General features: G+C 57.1%; 7 protein-coding genes across 7 annotated transcripts; 4 read left to right on the top strand and 3 right to left on the bottom strand.

The window, feature by feature from the left end:
- Window positions 1-91: 91 nt before the first annotated feature.
- Window positions 92-4,074, top strand: J7T54_000716 (Major facilitator superfamily domain; the record flags this gene model as incomplete). The annotated part of the gene is made up of 4 exons (XM_051504566.1): window positions 92-337; window positions 394-1,568; window positions 2,167-3,482; window positions 3,911-4,074. 4 exons carry the CDS (start codon window positions 92-94, stop codon window positions 4,072-4,074), a joined length of 2,901 nt encoding a protein of 966 aa, XP_051364070.1.
- A 2,147-nt stretch (window positions 4,075-6,221) lies between these two features.
- On the top strand, window positions 6,222-8,015 carry J7T54_000717 (putative FAD-binding protein-like protein; the record flags this gene model as incomplete). Its single annotated transcript, XM_051504567.1, has 1 exon — window positions 6,222-8,015. One exon carries the CDS (start codon window positions 6,222-6,224, stop codon window positions 8,013-8,015), a length of 1,794 nt encoding a protein of 597 aa, XP_051364071.1.
- A 1,081-nt stretch (window positions 8,016-9,096) lies between these two features.
- On the top strand, window positions 9,097-9,711 carry J7T54_000718 (uncharacterized protein; the record flags this gene model as incomplete). The annotated part of the gene is made up of 1 exon (XM_051504568.1): window positions 9,097-9,711. One exon carries the CDS (start codon window positions 9,097-9,099, stop codon window positions 9,709-9,711), a length of 615 nt encoding a protein of 204 aa, XP_051364072.1.
- A 214-nt stretch (window positions 9,712-9,925) lies between these two features.
- On the bottom strand, window positions 9,926-11,548 carry J7T54_000719 (Phosphatidylserine decarboxylase proenzyme-like protein; the record flags this gene model as incomplete). The annotated part of the gene is made up of 2 exons (XM_051504569.1): window positions 9,926-11,003; window positions 11,076-11,548. The coding sequence occupies 2 exons, from the start codon at window positions 11,546-11,548 to the stop codon at window positions 9,926-9,928; spliced, it is 1,551 nt and encodes a 516-aa protein (XP_051364073.1).
- A 767-nt stretch (window positions 11,549-12,315) lies between these two features.
- On the top strand, window positions 12,316-14,190 carry J7T54_000720 (uncharacterized protein; the record flags this gene model as incomplete). Its single annotated transcript, XM_051504570.1, has 2 exons — window positions 12,316-12,582; window positions 12,631-14,190. The coding sequence occupies 2 exons, from the start codon at window positions 12,316-12,318 to the stop codon at window positions 14,188-14,190; spliced, it is 1,827 nt and encodes a 608-aa protein (XP_051364074.1).
- A 653-nt stretch (window positions 14,191-14,843) lies between these two features.
- Window positions 14,844-17,775, bottom strand: J7T54_000721 (Importin subunit beta-like protein; the record flags this gene model as incomplete). The annotated part of the gene is made up of 3 exons (XM_051504571.1): window positions 14,844-14,945; window positions 14,995-17,613; window positions 17,671-17,775. The coding sequence occupies 3 exons, from the start codon at window positions 17,773-17,775 to the stop codon at window positions 14,844-14,846; spliced, it is 2,826 nt and encodes a 941-aa protein (XP_051364075.1).
- Window positions 17,776-18,989: 1,214 nt separating this feature from the next.
- J7T54_000722 (uncharacterized protein) lies at window positions 18,990-19,482 on the bottom strand (the record flags this gene model as incomplete). Its single annotated transcript, XM_051504572.1, has 2 exons — window positions 18,990-19,247; window positions 19,303-19,482. The coding sequence occupies 2 exons, from the start codon at window positions 19,480-19,482 to the stop codon at window positions 18,990-18,992; spliced, it is 438 nt and encodes a 145-aa protein (XP_051364076.1).
- Between the last annotated feature and the right edge of the window lie 404 nt (window positions 19,483-19,886).

The raw sequence follows: 19,886 nt of genomic DNA on the forward strand, positions 1-19,886 counted from the left end.
TAAAAACACCAAGTATGCCCCGATTTTTGATGGATTCAAGACACCAGGCAACCCCTCATCTATATCTATCAACACCTGTTGGCTGAGAGACATGGCGCTCAGCATCGCCCAACGAGCGAACGACAATGACACACAGATGGATGTGCTCCCGACGCCAGAGCCTGTCTCGCGCGCAACGACCTCACGACGTTCGTCATGGTGTGATGACGACCCGTCAGGCGAGGAAAACCTGACAAACGTCGTGAGTGTCGAGCCGACGCCTCCGGACGGTGGCTATGGCTGGGTTGTCGCTGTCGGCTTGTTCCTGGTGAACACGCACACATGGGGCATCGCATCTGTGAGTGCTATGCTCGCAGACTTGTGGACCATTTGACTGACTGACCATCCCTACAGGCCTGGGCCATTATTATGGCCTATTATCTCCGCACCCACCAGATCGAGGGCTCCCATCTTGAGTTTGGCATCATAGGCGGCCTTGCCATCTCGCAGGCCCTCATGGTCTCCCCGCTCGTGGGCACGGTGCGAAAGTACCTCGGTTCACGGCCGACATCACTTGTGGGATCTGTCTTGATCTTTGTGGCGTTGCTCACATCATCCTTTGCGACCAAGGTATGGCAACTGTTCCTCACCCAAGGGTTCTGCTTCGGCTGGGGCATGGGTCTCTGCTATGTCACCGCCTCGCAGCTCCTGCCACCTTGGTTCACCAGGAACAGGAGTCTTGCGGTCGGCCTGGCTACCTCAGGAACAGGCATTGGCGGTCTCATATACAGTCTGGCTGCGCACAGTATCCTGGAACGGTTGGGCATAGAGTGGACGTGGCGCATCCTCGCCTTTTGCTCCCTTGCCGGGAACGGCGTTGCTGCCCTGCTCATGAGGGAATGGGGAGGGCGGTCGCGCACTTTTCCGGAGGAGTTCAAGTTCAACCCTAGGGATTTTGGACGCGTCGAGCTCCTCCTCATCATTCTCTGGGGCGTTTCGACCGAGCTGGGGTATATCATCCTGCTCTACTCGTTGCCAGTGTACGCCAACTCCATCGGTCTCAGCGCCCAGCAGGGCACTGTCGCCAACGCCCTCTTCAACGTCGGCCTGGCCGTCGGCCGACCTTTCCTGGGATGGTTCAGCGACGTCTTTGGTCGCATCAACGTGGCGGGGTTGACGGCCTTGCTGACCTCCATCTTCTGCTTCGCGCTGTGGATGCCCTCTACATCCTACGCGTCGCTTCTTGCCTTCGCCCTCTTGGCAGGCTCGCTCTGCGGTACCTTTTGGGCGGCGGTTACACCGGTGCTTGCTGAGGTTGTTGGCATTCGCAAGCTGACCAGCACCATTGGCGTTGTCATGATCGCCATGGTAGCACCAGCGACCTTTGCTGAGCCTATTGCGTTCGCAATGGCCGGGGAGACCTCGTCGTTCACGTCTGCGCAGCTCTTTGTGAGTTTCATGTTCTTGCTCGGCTCCCTGACCTTGTGGTGCCTTCGAAGCTGGAAGATCTTTGTTGATGCCGAGGCCGAGGCGTCACGCAGCCACGGCGTGCAGAGAAGCGTAAAGAAGCACAACTGGTGGTTCTCATGGTTGACACCACGGCTCTTGTTCAGCTTTGGGAGGGTGTAATGGTCTGGCACATTAGTCCAGAGTCACTGTATGTGAGCCTCACTCTTGGGGAAGGGGGGAGAGATCTATGTTGTTTGGTTCTGTCTTTATCTTTCAGCAAGCGTTTGCTTTCTTTTGAGCGATTCAGAGGGCTTCATTATTCGGAATTAATATGGGTTATGTATACGGATAATGAGAGGGCATTTCATCAGCGATCCTTCGCAGCCTGTGACAGCATGCGCACCCTCCGGCCAGGCATTATGATTCTATCTCAATGGACAACACGCCAGCCAGAGCACATGTATATATGATACAATACAAACTACGATCATTGCGTCGTTTTGTAAAATATCTCTGAAAATTGATATCAGTAACGCTGTCACGCTAAATTGGCTCCTAGCCCAAACGCTTAGTGGACCCTGTGATTTATGCGATCGCCGCCTCTTGGATCCCGACACGAATTTTTTTCGGCATTCGAGATCTGGGGAACATCCCATGAGCGCAGATGCTGCCCATTCTCTTTCATCTCGAGCACGATTGAACGAACTGCTCCCGTGTCGTTGCTGCAAGTATGCGCAGCCATCTGCTCCTGGCAGCTTGGGGCGCGGTGGCTGCCGTGTCAGGGGCGTACGTCCAAACCCATGATTGCGCTGGCGGCCACACCGACCGAGGAATGAAAGCCTTCATTCACGGGTACGAGGATGGCCACATGCAGCTTCAACTCGACATTGCCGACAACTTGGGGCGGAACGACCAGTGCGAGACAGAGCGCCAGGGGAACAATGCGACAGCGAACCTGAAGATGTCGACTCTGGGCAGTGTCCACGTCTACGACGCAGTCTCATCCAACTACACATGCCTGGGCGGTATCTGGGGGTACTATGAGTTCGACCTGAACGTTGTTCAGCCTCATCTCATCAACACATACCTGCTCCGTGTCGAGCTGCGCAACTCCGCCAACGTGGTGCAGGGCTGTATCGACGCGCACTTGACGCCAGAGCTCCCTGGGCCCTTTGTCCGGGCCATCACATGGGCGCCCATCTGCATCTTCGCGCTCATTGTCCTCGTGGCCCTGTGGCGGGAGACTGCAAACCTGTCACACGACTGTAGTGAAGACTTGGGTCCTTCGACAAGGGAATCTTCTCATGGCCACGTCACACGCGTCGCTGACTATCTCTCCTACCTCCAATTCATCTTCTTCTCGGCCGCGCTGAGTCTGCACTATCCAGGATTCTTGCAGCCTGTCGCCAGTCGCACCAGTTGGTCCACGCTCATGTTTCCCGCCGGGATGGTGCAGAGAAAGAGCTGGTATCCAGGCGTCTCGGACGGCATCTACGAGAGCAATGGAACCATGACGGGGTCCGCTGGCTTGGAGGTCATGACCCAGGTGGTCGGCGGCGCCGTCACCGTTGACAATTGGCTGAACATTGTCTCCCTAGCTGCCTTGATCTTCTTTGCTTTGGTCGTGCTTGTGTACCTGGGCGTCAAGCTGACCTGGTCGAGAGACTGGTTTCGATCGACCCACTCGTTGAGTTTCCGTCACGGCGGCGACCAGCGAGCCGACCTCACGGCTGTTCTGTGGACCGCAGTTCGCCTGTTCTGTGCGTACCTACTTGTTCCGCTGGTGGCGTGGACAACGTATCAGCTGGTTCACGTCGGGAACATCCCCATCTACTACTCTGTGGCCGCCTCTGCTATTGTCTGCGCCTTGATCCTCCTCGTTTGGTGGGCAACATCCTATGGAGACCCGCGCAACATGGGCTATCTGCTGGTCGATGATTCGAAGAACCACGGTGACGCGGCAAGTCCCTCGCGCATGCGGAGCTACTACTCAACTGGCGTCTATGTCATGCTTGTTCTCCGAGGCATCACCCACGGTGGTTTGGAATTACACGGTACGGCGCAGCTATTCATACTTTTGGGGTCAGAAGTCTGCCAATTGGCCTTGCAGGCGATCATCTTGAGGACAACACCGCTCTCGAGTCGCTCGGGTGCAATGCCACTTCTTCGACTGGCGATCCTGGCTCTTCAAAGTGCCTTCCTGCCATACGCAACTGCGCATGGGCCACGTATGGCTGTTGGCTATGTTATCCTGGCCATACATGCAGTGGTGATTGTGGTGCTCTTGTTTATCCCCGCAGTGCTTGATCTTGGTGCTCTAGTACGAGGCGCCTGCCTCAGCGGAGTCAACACGGAAGCACATGAGTACGGAGGAGGCCGGCCCCAGGTGTATGGTCTCCGTCAGCTAAGACAACGTCCAACTAATCCTTCGAGCCCCCGACTGCCTGCATTGGATGAACAATCTGATGTGACGCACGGCCAGTTCTCTACGTCTCTTCCCCGCCTGGCATCGCCAGCATCCTACCGAGCTGGCTCGCTCTTGTCAGATGCGAACCAGCAGTCGTTCTTCCGACCACCGCGCACTCCATCAGCCGTGCTGCCCTCCCGCTTGTCTTCGTCGACCTGGCAGCACGAACCCGCGACTAGCAGTGAATCGTCGAGATCATCTAGTAGACGCTATGTCTTCGGGAGTAGAGCAAGCCCAAGTTTGATACGCAGTACGGATAGTGGCAGTGATGACAACAGCAGTGGCAAACACGGCGAAGAGAGCAGCGAGTCGCATTGTGAGCCGTCACCGCTGGATCCCAGCGTGGACTACTCAGTGCGGGAGGCAGATCAGTACTATATCAATCCACGAAAACCATCCTTTGGCCAAGCCAAGCCTGAGGGGAAGCGGAAAGCACTGGACAAGATATGGTCTTTATGGCCGAAGAGATAGAAACACTTTTACTGAACATGGAAAATGATTATCTTACATACGGGGACACTAGGGACTTCGTTGCACGATGCACAATGCTGCTCTTCCTGCCGCTACGGATACTACTACGTACGCAAGCACTTCCACTTCAGACGCAGGTACGCTGCCAGTGCGCCAATAGCACCGCGCTCTGCATGCCTTCTGACCGTCGTCTCTGGGTCTGGAATCGGGGTGGAAACGAATGCATTGATTCCACTGTGTGACCCCAATCTTATCAGATCGAACCGCGCGTCGGAGATGACATCTTCCGCTGACTCAGTCGGTGGGGTGAGACTGTGAGCTCGGCGAAGCGTTGCATGGTCCTGACGCCAGGCATGGGCCTCAATCAATTGGACCATCCCAACGAAAAGGATCTAATCAGATCAATCTTTGCTCAGGAAAATGGCGCGACCGTTCGAGCCACGGTGAGCCGTAAGACCAATCAATCATTGACGCCAATCGCGAAACTGGGCAGGCACAAATTCACAATGATCCCAAGTCTCCACATCTCCGCGGTCGCCGCTCGGGTTGTTGATCTGATAAGATTAGGGGGTTGGAAAAAAATCTGCAGGCCCTTGTCTCAGTCTCTCGCGCTGCACCGTGCACGGTGCGTGCTGCGTAGAGTCTGCTGGAGCCTGGGGCCAAAGATCCCCATTCCGGGAATCTGGAATCTGAATCATTTAATTACTTTGGGGGCGCATGATGATGATGCGCAGTGATGAGCTGGCACGTGCATCTTGGGAAGCTCCGGTACAGGAGGCTTTCGTGATTTCATCCGACTGTGTGTCCGCAGACACCCGGCCGCCGCTAGCGTCTGCAGCAGCGACAACGGAGGCGGGGTTGTACATATGCACGTACCGGTGATACGAAACGAGGCAAATGGAAGAGAGCCCTTGTGAGGGTAATCAACGATTGCCATGATCACACGACGGAGAGCGGTGGGTGCATATTGATTTGCAACCGTGATGTTGATGTTGTAATAAGTCTTCGTGACGGTGGTGTCATGCTTGGCTAATGATTGGCAGCGTCTCGCATCGAAGCGCACAGTGCCAAGCTCCATGCCCCCAATCGATGAGCGGCAGGGCGCCCTGATTGATAACGGGCCACGCTGCGTGTGTAAGACGACAGACACTGCACTGTGGCAAGCACTGGCAATGCACCATAGCGCGTGGACCCTCAAGGCGTCATCTCAGCTACAGTGCGCCAACCAGGTGGCGTTTCCTATCGCCTGGAACTCGCCTCGCTCGCGTACACTTGGATCAGGAAAAATTATCGGAGCATGCCAACAAAGCCTCAACAATAATCAAAAGGCAATTAAACTCCAGACAGACAGACGGAGGGCGCTGTGAGTTGATTCTGAGTTGCGTGGCTCGGCTTGGGCGAAGCCGAGCGTTTGGACCATGAAAGTTAGCCCACAAGATGAAATTATGATCAGATCATCGTTGACGCCGCCCCCCGCCCCAAAAGATGCCACTGAGGCCGAGGGTATCCAACACAGTGCGCACTCATCACCCCGGGCTCCAGTCGGCTCCCACCTCGCAGGCTCCACGTACTTTTCCAAGGCTCATCGAATATGTGCGCCCACGTTTCCTCGACCGCGTCGATTTTCCTTTTTCAAGACACCACCAACGCATTCGCTACTTATACTCTTGAGAAACTGAACACCTGGATGCTCCCATCCCACAGAGCACCTCTCAATTCTCTCTCTGTCACGCTCCGAACTACGCTCCAAGTTTACCACCAGCAGACGGTTCGCCTCTCCCGATTCCACCCGCTGCCTCTGGTGCCACCAAAGATATCCCAAGCAGCACCCTCTACCACCATCTACACACCCATCATGGCCCAGGCGGTCCCAATTCAGGACGTCGTGTCGTCCACGAGCGATTGCATACCGCAGGAGCCTTCCTTGCCCTCCATCGCTCCTTCTCTCACATACTCGGACGAGTCCGACGACCAAGATGAACTGGTCCAGGCCCCAGAAGAGCGCACGCGCCAGCGCCGGGCGTCCACACGACTCATTGCCCAGAGCGCACGCGACATCCAACGCATCACAGGCGAGACGACGGCCGAGTTTGTGCAGAGGTGCTGCGGTGGCGGTTGCTGCCTGACTGGCGGCCGAGCCGTTGGCTTCGACTACGAGGATGTGCCCTTGCCCGACAACGAGGCCTTCCGCTCCTTGCAGCTCAAGATCAGCCAGGTCCCCACAAAGATGACAAAGGTGACAGAGCTGCCGGAGAAGATTGTCTCCTTCAGCCCCATCCGCAAGGACCCCGCGGCATCACCAGACTCGGCCATCTCCTTGGGCGAGCAGCCCACCCAGTCTGTCGACACATCCGTCGAGCCTCCTCGCTTCGTGCAACCGCATCCTCCACACCACGTGGTCCCTGTCAAGATCCATAATGCGCGCGAGCTGACGCGTGCCGGCGCCGAGAAGCGCACATACCATTTTGACCTCGACATCACCGATTACCCGGACGAGGACGGCACCGACTTCAAGGTCGGGGGCGCTATTGGCGTCTCGGCCCCCAACGACGACGCCATCGTCGAGGAGGTCCTCGACGCCCTCATGGTGCCCAAGTTCCAGCGTGACAAGCCGGTGCTCATCAAGACCACAAAGGGTCGCTGGCCCACGGTCTGGGGCGACGACCAGGCCCGCGAGCTGGTGACGACCCGCCGCGACCTCTTCACCTGGTGCGTCGACCTGCAGTCCTACCCGCCCACCAAGCCCCTGCTGCGTCTTCTTGCCGAGCACGCGTCGGCCGACAATGAGAAGAAGATCCTCACCTACCTCTGCTCGGCGCAAGGACAGGGCGCCTTCTGCGACCTCCGCACCGGTCCTCACATCACCGTCTCGCAGCTCCTGCACGCCTTCCCCAGCTCGCACCCCCCTCTGGGCGACTTCTTATCCGTCCTCCAGCCTCTCATGCCTCGCTTCTACTCGCTCTCCAACGACCCCCACGACGCCTATCAGACGCGCGACAACAGGCAGCACCGCCTCGTCGAGATTGCCGTGACGGTTCACGAGACGACGGACTGGCAGCACGGCAGCCGGACGGGCGTCGGGTCCGGCTTTTTTGAGCGCCAGGCCCGCAAGTGGCTCAAGGCACGCGCGGCCGGCGTCAAGGAGCCCGAGGTGTACATACCCATGTTCAAGGGCCTCATGGCGAACCCGCTGGCCAAGCAGTTCAACGCGGACGGACCGATGCTGCTCATCGGCGCGGGCGTGGGCATCGCGCCCTTCCGCGGGTTCGTGCAGCGGCGCCTCAAGCAGGCCAACTGCGCCAACAAGGTCTGGGTGCTGCAGGGGATCCGCGACTCCCTCGTGGACGAGATCTACAGCGGCGAGTGGGGCGTGCACGAGGACGAGGTGAAGCGCGTCGTCCAGTCCCGGCGCGGCGAGGGGCGGTACGTGCAGGAGGAGGTGCTGAACCAGGCCGACTTGGTCTGGTACATTGTCAACGCCGTCGACGGCCGCGTCTTTGTCTGCGGCTCCAGCAAGGGCATGGGCGAGGGGGTCGAGGATGCCCTCGTCGACGTGGCTATGCGCAAGGGCAACCTCGAGCGCGAGGAGGCGCGCAACTTCTGGGCGCTGAAGAAGGAGGCTGGGCAGTACATTGCTGAGACCTGGTAGTTTGTCTCTGTTTTTCTTCTCCTGTCTCGCATCATTTCCTTCACAAGTCCCAGCATTAGAATACTATAGCGGCGCAAGCATACGTCGGGAGCAAATCACATCATTGGATGGGGCGTCTGGCGTGGTCATTACCATGGGGATCCGGATGAGATCAGTTACAAATATATGTAACCCATTGTATCATAGTGCATCTATTGTCTTGCAGTCTCGTGCTGAATGTTGAACAGCGGAATCAGCCGGGTGCCTGGCACTGCTATCACAGTCGCTACTTGCAATGTTCATATTCATGCACACTACCCTACACATGTACTATACAGCACACAAGACAACTGCTACCTCAAAGCAGACTAATTAGACCGACTGGATTGATCATCCTTGGTCAGTCTGGCTCGCGTCGTCGCGCTGTTGGGCCCTTGGCCAGCTTTGTCATCGTCGCGCGCGGCTACCCAGAAGAGAAAGATGCGAAACGAAAAGAAATCAGAGACTGCTGGATACGGCTGGATTGGCCTTGGACGGTTAGCCTGATTGGTCCACCAGCTTGGTCTAGTCGCTGAATCCACTCAATTCAGTGAATTGAAGCTATCAGATTTCTCACTGCATATTAATTAGTCCACACATACATGTACATCAATGACAGCTTCGCCTTCATCACGCAAGTAGCTGGGAAAGATGAGTCTTGTCCGAGGACTGAAACGGCTGTGTGATAGAACAGCGAAGAGAAAGGTATAGTCTGGTGAGGCACTGCTGTGTAGCTGGTTGGATCTTACCAAGTTACGCGTGGGTACCTGCACAAGTACTCACCATCATCATGGTCTTCTTAGACGACTGGAGTCGAGGCTCCACACGGGGGGGCCAATTGCGACCTCCTGTGGAGCTTTCATGAGGATTCATCATCTCTGTCTAAGCAACGTGATAGCGGGGCGTGGAAGCGAGATGGAAGTGGGATGGACACTTTTCGATTATACCGAGGGAACATATAAGAGAGCTCTGGTCTGCCACCACCACCATATCCAGGCTTCCCCATCAACTCGCCCATCTCTCTCTGCCAAATCCACATCCACTCGCGCAGCAAACCGTCACCATGTCCAAGGTCTCCGCCGACGCCCTCATCCAGCTCGCCAAGCAGCGACGCTCCATCTACCCTCTCACCAAGGACCTGCCCATCTCCACCGCCCGCGTCCAGGAGATTGTCCACGAGCTGACCCTGCACACGCCCTCCTCCTTCAACTCCCAGTCCAACCGCGTCGTCGTCCTCTTTGGCGCCGAGCACGAGAAGCTCTGGGACTTTGCCACCCAGCGCCTCAAGGCCATTGTCCCCGAGGAGAACTGGAAGCCCACCGGCGACAAGATGGCCATGTTCCGCGCCGCCGCCGGCACCGTCCTCTTCTTCAGCGACAACACCACCGTCAACGAGTACAAGGGCAAGTTCCCGCCCTTCTCCGACAAGTTCCCCATCTGGGCCTCCCAGAGCCTCGCCATGCAGCAGTACCTCACCTGGACCGCCCTCGAGCTCGAGGGCGCCGGTGCCAACCTGCAGCACTACAACCCCCTCATCGACGGCGACGTCCAGAACGAGTGGAACGTTCCCGCCGACTGGATCCTTGACGCCCAGCTCGTCTTTGGCGGCAAGGGTGGCGAGGCTGGCGAGAAGGACTTTAAGCCTGTCGAGGAGCGCGTCAAGGTCTTTGGCGCCTAATTCAGATCCTCAATGGCATGACTCGAAACCTTGATTTTTCTCTCCCTGAGCATAGCACGGCAATATGATACACATGGATCCTAGACCTATCACGATTAGACGAATGAACAAACAAAGTTGTTAAAAGACCCAGACCTAATATATGTACGTGCACGTAGTGAGGTACTTCTTTGAAACGCATACAGCTATATTAGAACACTTGCAGGGAGAGCTGTCACTCCTCCAACACCTTGCCAAGGGCCTGGCCCATCTTCACCTTCTGCCCCTTCTGCACCATCCACTCCCAGCCCTTCCTGCTGCCCGCAGCCCCCTCTGACGGCGCCTCAAACACGAGGACAATGGTGCTCCCCAGCTGGAAACCGCCCATCTCGTCGCCTCGTCCTAGCGCGTGTCCGCCTAGGACGCGGCTCGCGCCCTCGTACGAGGCCTCGGCAAAGCCAAGGTACGGTTCGCCGCGCTTCGCAGCCTCTTCTGCCGCGCGGTCGGCTGCCGTGTCTGTCAGGAGACTGTTGGTCCGCAGCTCGCGATCAAAGTTGATCACAATGGAACCCACATTGGTGGCGCCCACGGGAATGTACGAGAAGAAACCCCAACGCCAGCGTCCGAGCAAGACGACACGCTCGTTCAGCGTGAAGAGGCCGGGCAGTGTGCGCTGGAGGTACGGTGACACGCTATACAGTTCGCCGGCAAAGTGTCGGCGACGCTCGACGACCCAGTTGGTGGGGCTGTGGAAGCGGTGGTAGTCACCCGGTGCGAGATATACGACGGCGTAGTAGAGAGATGTGGTCTTGTCCGGGGACAGCATATCGTACCACGGCCGCTCTCCGAGAGCCAGCTCAGCGCCGACTTCAGATACAGTGCTTGGCTTGGTTCCGAGAGACATGTCCTCCACAGTCTGGCCCTGGCCGGAACCACTCAGCAGGTCAGGCAGCTTGTAGGGAATACCGTTGATCTCGGCAAACTTTTCGTCGCGCTTGATGACCTCTTCTTGCGCAGAAGCCTCACGGGAAGCCCTAGCGGCATCCTCTGGTGTGACGCCGTTGGCCTCGCCATTGATGCTCGGGGTGGGTGTCCGCTTGCCCAAAAGCGCGTCGATGCTGTATGTCATGCCCTTGACTTGCTCAATGTCTCCACCTTCAATCTGGCCGAATTGGAGAACGCGCCCATCGGCGGGCGAGAGAACCATATGCGGATCCGGGTGGAGAGGACGAGAGCCGGGCTTGAGCTTGCGGAAGAAGAAGGCAGCGAGGTTGGGGTATGTGTGTAGATCCGGCTCAGCAACCTCGTTGAGGCTGTCTATAGCGTCAGCGGTTTGCTCCCTTTCCTTTCTTGTCATATCTAGAGAGAGAGAGAGAACCACTTACTCGACGCCAAATACGAAACTGTATAGCTTGAAACCCGGTACGCGCAGGTAGTACGGAATGTTCAACTCGTTGAAGCGGCCCCAGAGTCTGGAGATGGCCTTCAATGGCAACGTCGACATGACCTGCACCTGCCACGGTCCCTCCAGCTTGACCCTCGGCCGTTTCTGTGGGCGCTCCCCATTTTCAATCTCGTCTTGCTTCTGTTTCTCGCGCGTCTGGACCTTGTAGAACTGCACCAGGCCCAGGAACCCCACGCCCAGTCCCACGGGTATGGGATACCATGTGACCTTGCTGTTTCGCAAGGCCTCGCCGAGACGCTGCGAGAAGCGAGGTCGCCTGGGCCCGTTGTTCGAGGAGAACGCACGGCGAGTCGCTGTCGAGGACCGTGTCGTGGATCGCGCGCAGTGGGTGCAGGATCGGGACACTGCTGTGCGCCGCGTGGCCTGGCCGAGGCCAATACCAAAGGACGCCATTTTCGTCGAGGCTCTGGGACGCTTGTCGTCGCGTGGACTGGACTAGGCTAGGCCGGGGGCTGAAGAGAGACGAAAGCGAGGGACTGAGGGTCTTCGTGTGGAGAACGGGGATGCGGCGAAGAAACGTGGAATGACGTTTACGTCCCTATATGTAGGTACGTGGTCAGAAACCAGTTCCAGGGTAGATCAATGGAACTTGGGGGTTTCAGAAGTTCAGACACAGTTAAGTTAGTCTCGTTATGGGGTTTTCGTGTTTGCCCTATCATGAACCTCTGACACAGCCGCTTCTATTTCAGTCTGCTGTCTCAATGGCGCCCATTGACTTCAATTATGCCACGAGCCTGTCATTGACTCGGGCTTTGTGCACAGATTGTGAAAGGGGCTGAAGTTGAGACAGGGCCCAGGTCCATAACACAGGGTAGCCAATAATGCAAGTGTTTGTCATCAACCGTACCGGCCGTGCACCAGGCCGAACGGGCGACGAGACCGATCCGGCCCCATTGAGAAGCTGCCAGGCTGTCGCATGTCCATCTTCTCATCTCGCCAGCACCAACATCAGCTTCACTTCGCTCAATGGCTCTGCGTGCTTGGACACTGTTCAACATGTGCTGACTTGCCTTCCGTCCACTCTTTTCGCCTCTTCTTCATTCCGTCCTCCTCACTTCACCGCCTCACTTTCCTTACCTACCTTCCAGCCCAGAGAGACTCGCCAAGGCCCTGCATTGACATAACAAGCTGGAGCACTTGAAGCCATCGATGCGCTCAACATGGCCTCAGACATATCTCACGACGCGGCCGCGATCCCGGCAAGCGAGCTCGCCGTTAAGCTCCAAGTGATCTCGCCTTCTGTCGGCGTCAACCGCCCACTGCTCTTCCCTGACCTCGCGGCTTCCACTACGGTGAAGGCGCTCAAAGCCAAGATTCGCGATGCCCTGCCGCTACAACCCCCCGACGAGTATCAGCGCCTGATCCATCGTGGAAGGGCACTCGTCCGAGACACAGAAACCCTCTTGGAGATATTCGGCGAGGACACTGTACGTCTATTTCCCACAAGAATGCTAACCTGGCTGACGTCCGCTCAGATTCGTTCCAATGAACAGCAAACGATGCACTTGGTGGTCAGAGACATGAACCATACACAAGTCCCGCCTGCACCGGTCACAACGACGAATCTCCCGCCCCAAAACCCTGCGCCGATTCCGAGAGCGACCATACCAATACAGCCCACGCCGACCTTCCCCAGGAGGAACCCCGTGCAGCCCGCCCTGGGCCCGACTCCTGGACCCGAACCAGCACGCTGGCGCACCGAACACGAGCGAGTCATCCAGGCCCAATACCGTGCTCTCCAGAGACAGGCGTCAAGGCCTCCTGCAGGTGGCCGTGATAGTCCAGCGCCGCTTGGTCACTTTCGCGAGAGTGTCGGCCACAATGGCCAGACATACCAGGTCGAGACTATTGTGCGAGGTCCGGCGGACGCAGGACTCACCCCGGCGGACGTCCAGAACGTCCTTCGCAGGGTCGACATGTCGCAAGCCACGGCCACCTTGCACAGTGCCATGCGTAGACCAGCTTCGGGCCCCTCGCTGCACCAATTGTACAACCGACCCTTGAACCCGGCCGGTACGACTCCAAGCGGGCGTGCAACGCCAGACCCGACAGCGCGGTCGGTGAGTGGGAGCAGCAGCAACCCCGGGGGACAGGGGAGGCCGAACGTCGATGTGTACATCCTATCGTCGCCTGAAGGGCCTCGAGGGATCCTCGTCAACAACCACACATCTGAGACGTACTATACACCACGCCTCGAGAACCAGCCCAACCAGTCTGGGCTGCGTAACATGTTTTACCCAGTTGGATCTGCGCCTCCAACACCGGGACAGCCCCAGCCCACACCAACGCAAGCTCCAGACCAAGGCCAACAGCAACAGGCCCCTCAACCGCAAGCAGCGCCGCAACTTCAGGATGGTCAGGCTGATAGGGACAACCCGCAAGAACCTGGCATCCCACCATGGCTCATATGGCTAGTGCCCCACCTGTGGCTGCTCTTCCGCCTGTGCGTATTTGTATTCTTCTTCACGTCCTCGTCCACCAGCTGGTCGCGCTGGCTATCCGTGGTAGGGACAGCCGTCGCTATCTTCATTTTCAGCACGGGCGCCTTGACAAACGTTGCTCAGGCAGCGTGGCGGCCTATTGCTCAGCATCTAGAGGGACTGCTGCCCAGGATTGAGAGGAGAGACGCCGCACAAGGTGGTCCGCAGGGACAGCAACAGCGGCAGCAAGGCGAAGCGCAGGACCCCAACACTCGGGACATGGCTGCGCGACTAGTAGCGCAACGTGACAGAGATAGCGTCTTTCGGCAAATAGAGCGGGCCAGCCTGCTGTTTCTGGCGAGCATTGCACCCGGTGTGGCAGAGGGACACATTGCCAATCTGGAAGCTGAAGCCCGCGCAGAGCGCCAAAGGCTGGAGGCGGAAGCAGAAGCTGCCAGAAGGCAGTTGGAAGAGCAGACATCCGCAGCAGAAGAGGCTGCAGATGTGAACACAGACACGCAAGGCGAAGGCGAAGACGGGTACGGTACTGAGAGATCTGAATTCGCCGAACATCAGCAGCAGCCAGCGACCCAAGCGAACCCAATCACGACATGAAGTGAAGCGAACATAAATATCAACTTTGACGGATCACCAACGACACAGGACGCGAGTTGAGTGAAGGAGAAAATGATGGTCTATTTGCATGGAGTCTGGAGCGTTCATCGGCACAAGAAACACAATATCAACTTAGCTTATGGCAGCATTTTCCTTGGTTACACTTTCTTCACCACAAGACTGCCGCCCCCCCTTTTTGTTTTTCAACATCAGGGGGACTAGGCCAGTTTGGCACAAGCCTTGTACATAGACAGTAGATGGATGAGCAAAGATGGAATAGCAACGAGGGGAAGGCAGAAAGAGAAAAACAACTTGTTTGTCGATATGCGATGCGCTCCAATCAACGCCCGCTCGTTCCCTTTTGGTTTGACGCAATACTACGTACTGGCCGGGGAGAAGTAGCTCTATCTATCTGATGCTAACTATCTACGTTGCAACCGTGCTTCTCATCTTTGTGCGGTTGGGACGGCGCGAGCCTCCCCACAATCATCCATGGTTCGTCCTCCCGAGTATTTTTCCTGAAGCCGCACCCCAAAGGAAATCATATTGCTGTCTTTCCACGTCATATGGTCATATGCACGTTGCGCTCGTTCAAACGTCCCAAATACCCTTGTCCTCCCTAAATTCCCGGATGATGGGTTACCACTCCTATTCTATACTGAGTACTTCGTTCGCAGAGCCTGCTGCTCCCGCGGGTGTAGTCGCCCCACAAAGTCACCGAATTGTGGCATCATTTGCTTGTACGAGTTGAGAATCTGCCATGGCGGTTAGTAGGGGGCCCGAATCATACAGTCAGATACGTACGTTTTGAAACACTTCGTGCAGTTTCTGCTTTTCGGCACTCTCCAGCTGCGCATCGTCAAACTGGGCGATGGCTTCAAAGTAACCCAGCAACGACTTCTCCATGGCCTGCGGGTTTTGCGCCACAGCGGCGGAGAAGCCCCTCAGGGACGAGGACTTCTCATCTGATGGATCAATCTCACTCATCGCACCCAAAAGGTCGTCCGCGAAGATAGACAGGTGAGGTGCGAGCTGGTCGGGGTCGGCGAGACCGAGACGCCCGAGCGCAATGGCAGCATTCTCCTGCAGAGCCCTGGGCACCCGCGGGTTAGACAGGATGTCAACCAGGCGCTGCATGAGCTCGGGGATGAAAGGCGACATGCCCTTCCCGTACAGCACGGCGACCTCGCCGCAAGACCAGCACGCATTGTTCACGACGCCGAAGCCAGCCTCGGCCTGCTCGTCCATAATATGGTCCAGCTCCAGCTGCTTGACTTGCAGGGGGATCATGTTGGGAAGGTGTGGTTGTAATTGAGAAAAGGCAAACTTCGCGCAATCTCCAAGAAGAGCAAAGGCAGATTGGCGCACGTCGTCCATTGGATCCCCCATGCACAGGGTCAGCAGCTCAAAAAAGTTTTGACCCGACTGACTGACCAGCTCTCTTGACTTGTCCTTGTTCAAGGCCTGAATGATAGAACTCAAGAGGTCAAGACTTGTGATCAGGAAATCTTTGTTTGGCACGTCCACGGCCTCGCTGCTGCTCGCAGCCATGGTCTGCTCAAGCGTCGAATGAATGATGTTGATGCATCGCGCGAATATTGTCGGTGCGTAGGGCGAGAATGCGTCGTCGAGCGCGAGAGCAACGTACGACAGACACTCGAGCAGCGGGAAAAGTTCGCGTGACTGGTCAGATACGGCATTGTACCGCGCGATCAAAGCCTGCATGAGCTGACCCGCGAGCTCTTCCTTGGCAAGGAAACGTCCCACTCGCTCTGCCAGGGTCTGGACGCAATCGTAGAGAATGTACATGTTCCGGTCCTTGTACTTGCCGAAGCACAGGACAAATTGCTGCACAATCGGACCACAGTATGGCTCCAGCTGACTGCCAGCTTTCTCTTCCAAATTCGCAAAAGCCGAGGCGCCGGCCTCCTGAACCTTCTTGTTCTTGTCGAGCATCTTGCGCAGGATACCATCCATGATCGGCACGAAGAACTCCTCCTTCTGAGCTGGATCCGCCAGATTGGCCGCCCAACCTGAGTATCGACCCAAAGTCCAGCAAGTGATCTGGCGGACAACGGGTTCTGGGTCCTCTAGAAGTGAGATGAGGTAGGGAACAAGCTGCGGCAGATGGGGAACGACTGCGGGCATGCAGCCATCGGCGACAGCACCGAGTGCCAGAACAGATGCCTCGCGTTGAGGCCACTCCTCATGCTTGAGGTTCTGCGACAGGTACGGTAGGATCGCCTCAAATACGGGGCCTTTGAAATCGCCAGCGAAAACGTCCAGGGCTGCGGCCGAACACTTGCGTACCGTCCACTTCTCGTCTGGCGAGCCATCGTCCCCGTCCTCGTAGTCGTCGACCTCGCCTTCCTCCAGGTCATCGTCCATCGCGGCCAGCTTTTCGTACGCATTTCCGGTCTTGTCAGGGTCTGCAGAGGACTCGTTGGCGATCCTTCCCTTTTTGCTCTGCGCAAACGCAGGCTTAATGTCCTCTTCGCGATCCTCCTCATCTTCGTCGTCTGATAACCCGCCGAGAAGGGCAATATCCTCTCCGCTGTACACCATGCACTCCAGCAGGACTGGAATGATCTTGTTGAGGTAGGGCTCGAGGGCGCCCCACAGGTTCTCGTGCTCTCCAACAGCCAACCAAAACTCGGCTGCTTCGCAGGCCAGCTCCTCGTCATCCGACTTTTGCTGTGACAGAATGTAATCCACCAAGCCACCGACGTGCGGTTGCAGCTTGTCCGCTCGAGTCTCGACGAGGTTGACAAAGGCGCGACAGACCTGCCGACGGACTTCAGAATTATCGTCTGTCGCAAGGGTAAACAAATGTTGGAGTAGGTCGTCTATCGAGTTCAACATGGCCTGCGAGGGCCGGGGTGTGAAGACGTTGATGGCCGTGAGCGCGAGCGCGCGCACCTTGGGGAGGTGGCTCTTTGTGGCGGCAATGAACTGCGGTAGTACAAAGTTGAGGGGCCTCTGCCCGTTGACTTCCTTGGTCAACATCCCAACGTTATCTTCGCAGATCTTGGCCATGGCCGACATGGCGCCCTCCTGGGCCTCATCGCTGGCCTGCCCGTTCGAGTTGCTGATCAGGTCCATTAGCTGGGGCAGCAACTCGGGCCAGGCCACCAAGCCGCCGCGGTGCACAATCTCGGTCGCGACGTTGCCTGAGAAGTTGCGGATCTGCGAGTTCTTGTCCTGCAGCGCCATGGGCACGGCCATTTTGATGAGCTGCAGACTTGACTCGGGAATCTGTTTCCAATCCGACTTGACATTGTTCTTCAGCATAATGCCGGCTGCTGACCGGACCAAGTGGTACTCCTGCTCATTGTAGGAGATGCCCTCAGGCGGCTGGGGACTGGAGAGGACGTAGGCGAGGTAGTTGTTGAAGTCGGGCGATTGCTTAGCCTGCTTGAGCATCTGTAGCAACGTGGTGAGCCTCTGAGCAGCCTCGTACTTGCATGACATCTATCTCACCAGCTCGGCATGTTTCTGCGCGGTCTTGTCGAAGCCGCTGAGCGAGTCCTTGAGGAAGGTCGCCAGCTGGCCCAGGGACTCGGGCGACGGCTGCCAGGACGTCATGATTGGCGACTGTGCGGTCGCGCGGGTATGTCGATGTCAATTTGCCGATTCGTGCACTCTGAAAAGGTGATGCGGTAGCTACGGCGAGGTTAGCAGAGCTCGGGGGCAGCTCTTAAGAAAGTCGACGGATTTGCCCCTCCAACGACGGATGGCCTGGGCGGGCCTTTCGCTGCTGGAGGGGGATCGCAGGGAGGCCTGGGGTAGAGTAGAGTAATTGGGGGGTTGTTAATTACTCACTGATGGCTTGCCAAAGACGACCAGACAACGGCGTGTGACAATTAACGGTATACGATGGAAAAATGCATGGTCCAGCCGGTCGCTTCTTTCGAGATGGGAAGAAATGCAAGCTGGGAGGGCAGCCCTGCTGGTGAATGCGGCCAGTGCCAGTGCCAGTGCCAGTGAAGACTGCGGTGGAGCGGGCACATGCGCAAGAGGGGCAACGCGCATCACCAACCGATGGATGGAGGCAAAGTCAGTCGAACCTGCCAAATTTTCTTGGTGGCAGTCACCGATAAGGATAACCCGGTAGATGCATGTGCCGTTCGGGTCCCCCAGAGTTGAGGACAAAGCGCTCACCAAGCCTGCTGTAATATTTCACTAACTGCAAGCCCAACCCAACAGCATTGAATGCATGACTGTTATTGCTGTGCATATCCAGAAGATGCCAAGCCGAGCTCGTTCGTTGCATTAGCAGAGTGCAAGGAGGACCTGCGGCTTCCCAACTCAGCAAGCGAGCTGACACTATTCATAGGTAGTAATGTGCAAGGGCCCTTTGGATGACAATGTTGCCCTTGCTACGCGAATGCCTCGCTCAGAGGGATACCGCCATTTAATTAACCTGTTGCACAAAGCCTCGCGAAAGCCGGTTAGCTGCAGTCGCGTTCTCTCTCCGGGACCCGCAGGCAAACTGCCCAACAACACTGATCCTAGTGTCGCTTTCCTGCTTGGCCCTTGTACAGTGGCTCACCAACAGGCTCCCTAGCGACTGATGGAAGGACGAGAGGAAGATGCCGGGCCAGACCTTGCTACCCGCTAAGCTCGCCTCCATCTCTCTGAGACGTGAACGCACCTAATAAGCTCCTGGACCTGCCATTCATCATTGACACGTACATGTCTCGAGCCACCCCGGAAGTCAAATGCAATCGACTTGAGCCCATGCGAGATCGGAGTTGCAAGCCTTTTTGGTGCCACAGCACTGACGCGTGTGCCTGTACTCAGTTGCCGTTGACAGCCATTGCCCCGACGCCAGCCTGCTTGATCCTCGCGGTCACCTGCTCGGCCACGTCTCTGAAAGCCTCCATCTCCTCCTCCACGGTCCCGCCCATGCCGGCATTCTTGAAGCTCACAGAGTTGGTCACGTACACGGGGAGCTCGGCCTTGCGGGCGAGCAGCTTGACGAGCCGCTTGGTGAAATCGACGGTGGGCTCGTGGGGGAACAGGACGGTGGCCAAGGGATCACCGCTGTTGAACCTCTTGATCACGTCAACACTATGAGACACTCGTGTGCTGAGGTAAGGGGGCGCATACATTGGGCAACCCGTAGACAAATGACCCCATGGGCGCCACCGAGGCAGGCTCTTCTTGCGAGGCAGTGGTGAGCGAGAGCATGATGGCCTTGGTCTGGGTCGATAGTCGGATGTAGATGCGGGTGTCGAGGGACTTTGGCAGGGGCAGAGAGAACTGCACTGGCTCTGGTGCGACTTCCATTTTGCTTCGCTTCGAGGACAGTTTCAGTACCAAGGTATGACGCAAGAGCTGGGTTGTGTTGTTAGTGACTTGCTCAGACGTTTCCTTTGATGAAGCAAGTGAGTGAGTGGGTTGACGAAGGGCTCTTTGATTGGAGCTTCGCATCTTATCACGATAAACCGCTGGGTGACAGGATAATTGCCACCATCAATCACACCACTCGATGACTGCTAATATTGTCACCTCGCATAGTGTTTCGGCGCATACTCGGCGGCAGCTGCGTCTCATTTTCCATGAGACCACGCGACAAGCCACAGACCATGAAGTCCCAACATCATCTCAACGTGACACAAGGAGGAAGGCGTCGTCCTATTATCCTCTCTGCCAGGACCTTTCTAAGCTAGCACGTTGCCATCATCACACGT

Source organism: Emericellopsis cladophorae (assembly GCF_022114955.1).
Source record: "Emericellopsis cladophorae strain MUM 19.33 chromosome Unknown NODE_9_length_645218_cov_115_098568, whole genome shotgun sequence".
In the NCBI taxonomy this organism is placed as follows: domain Eukaryota; kingdom Fungi; phylum Ascomycota; class Sordariomycetes; order Hypocreales; family Bionectriaceae; genus Emericellopsis; species Emericellopsis cladophorae.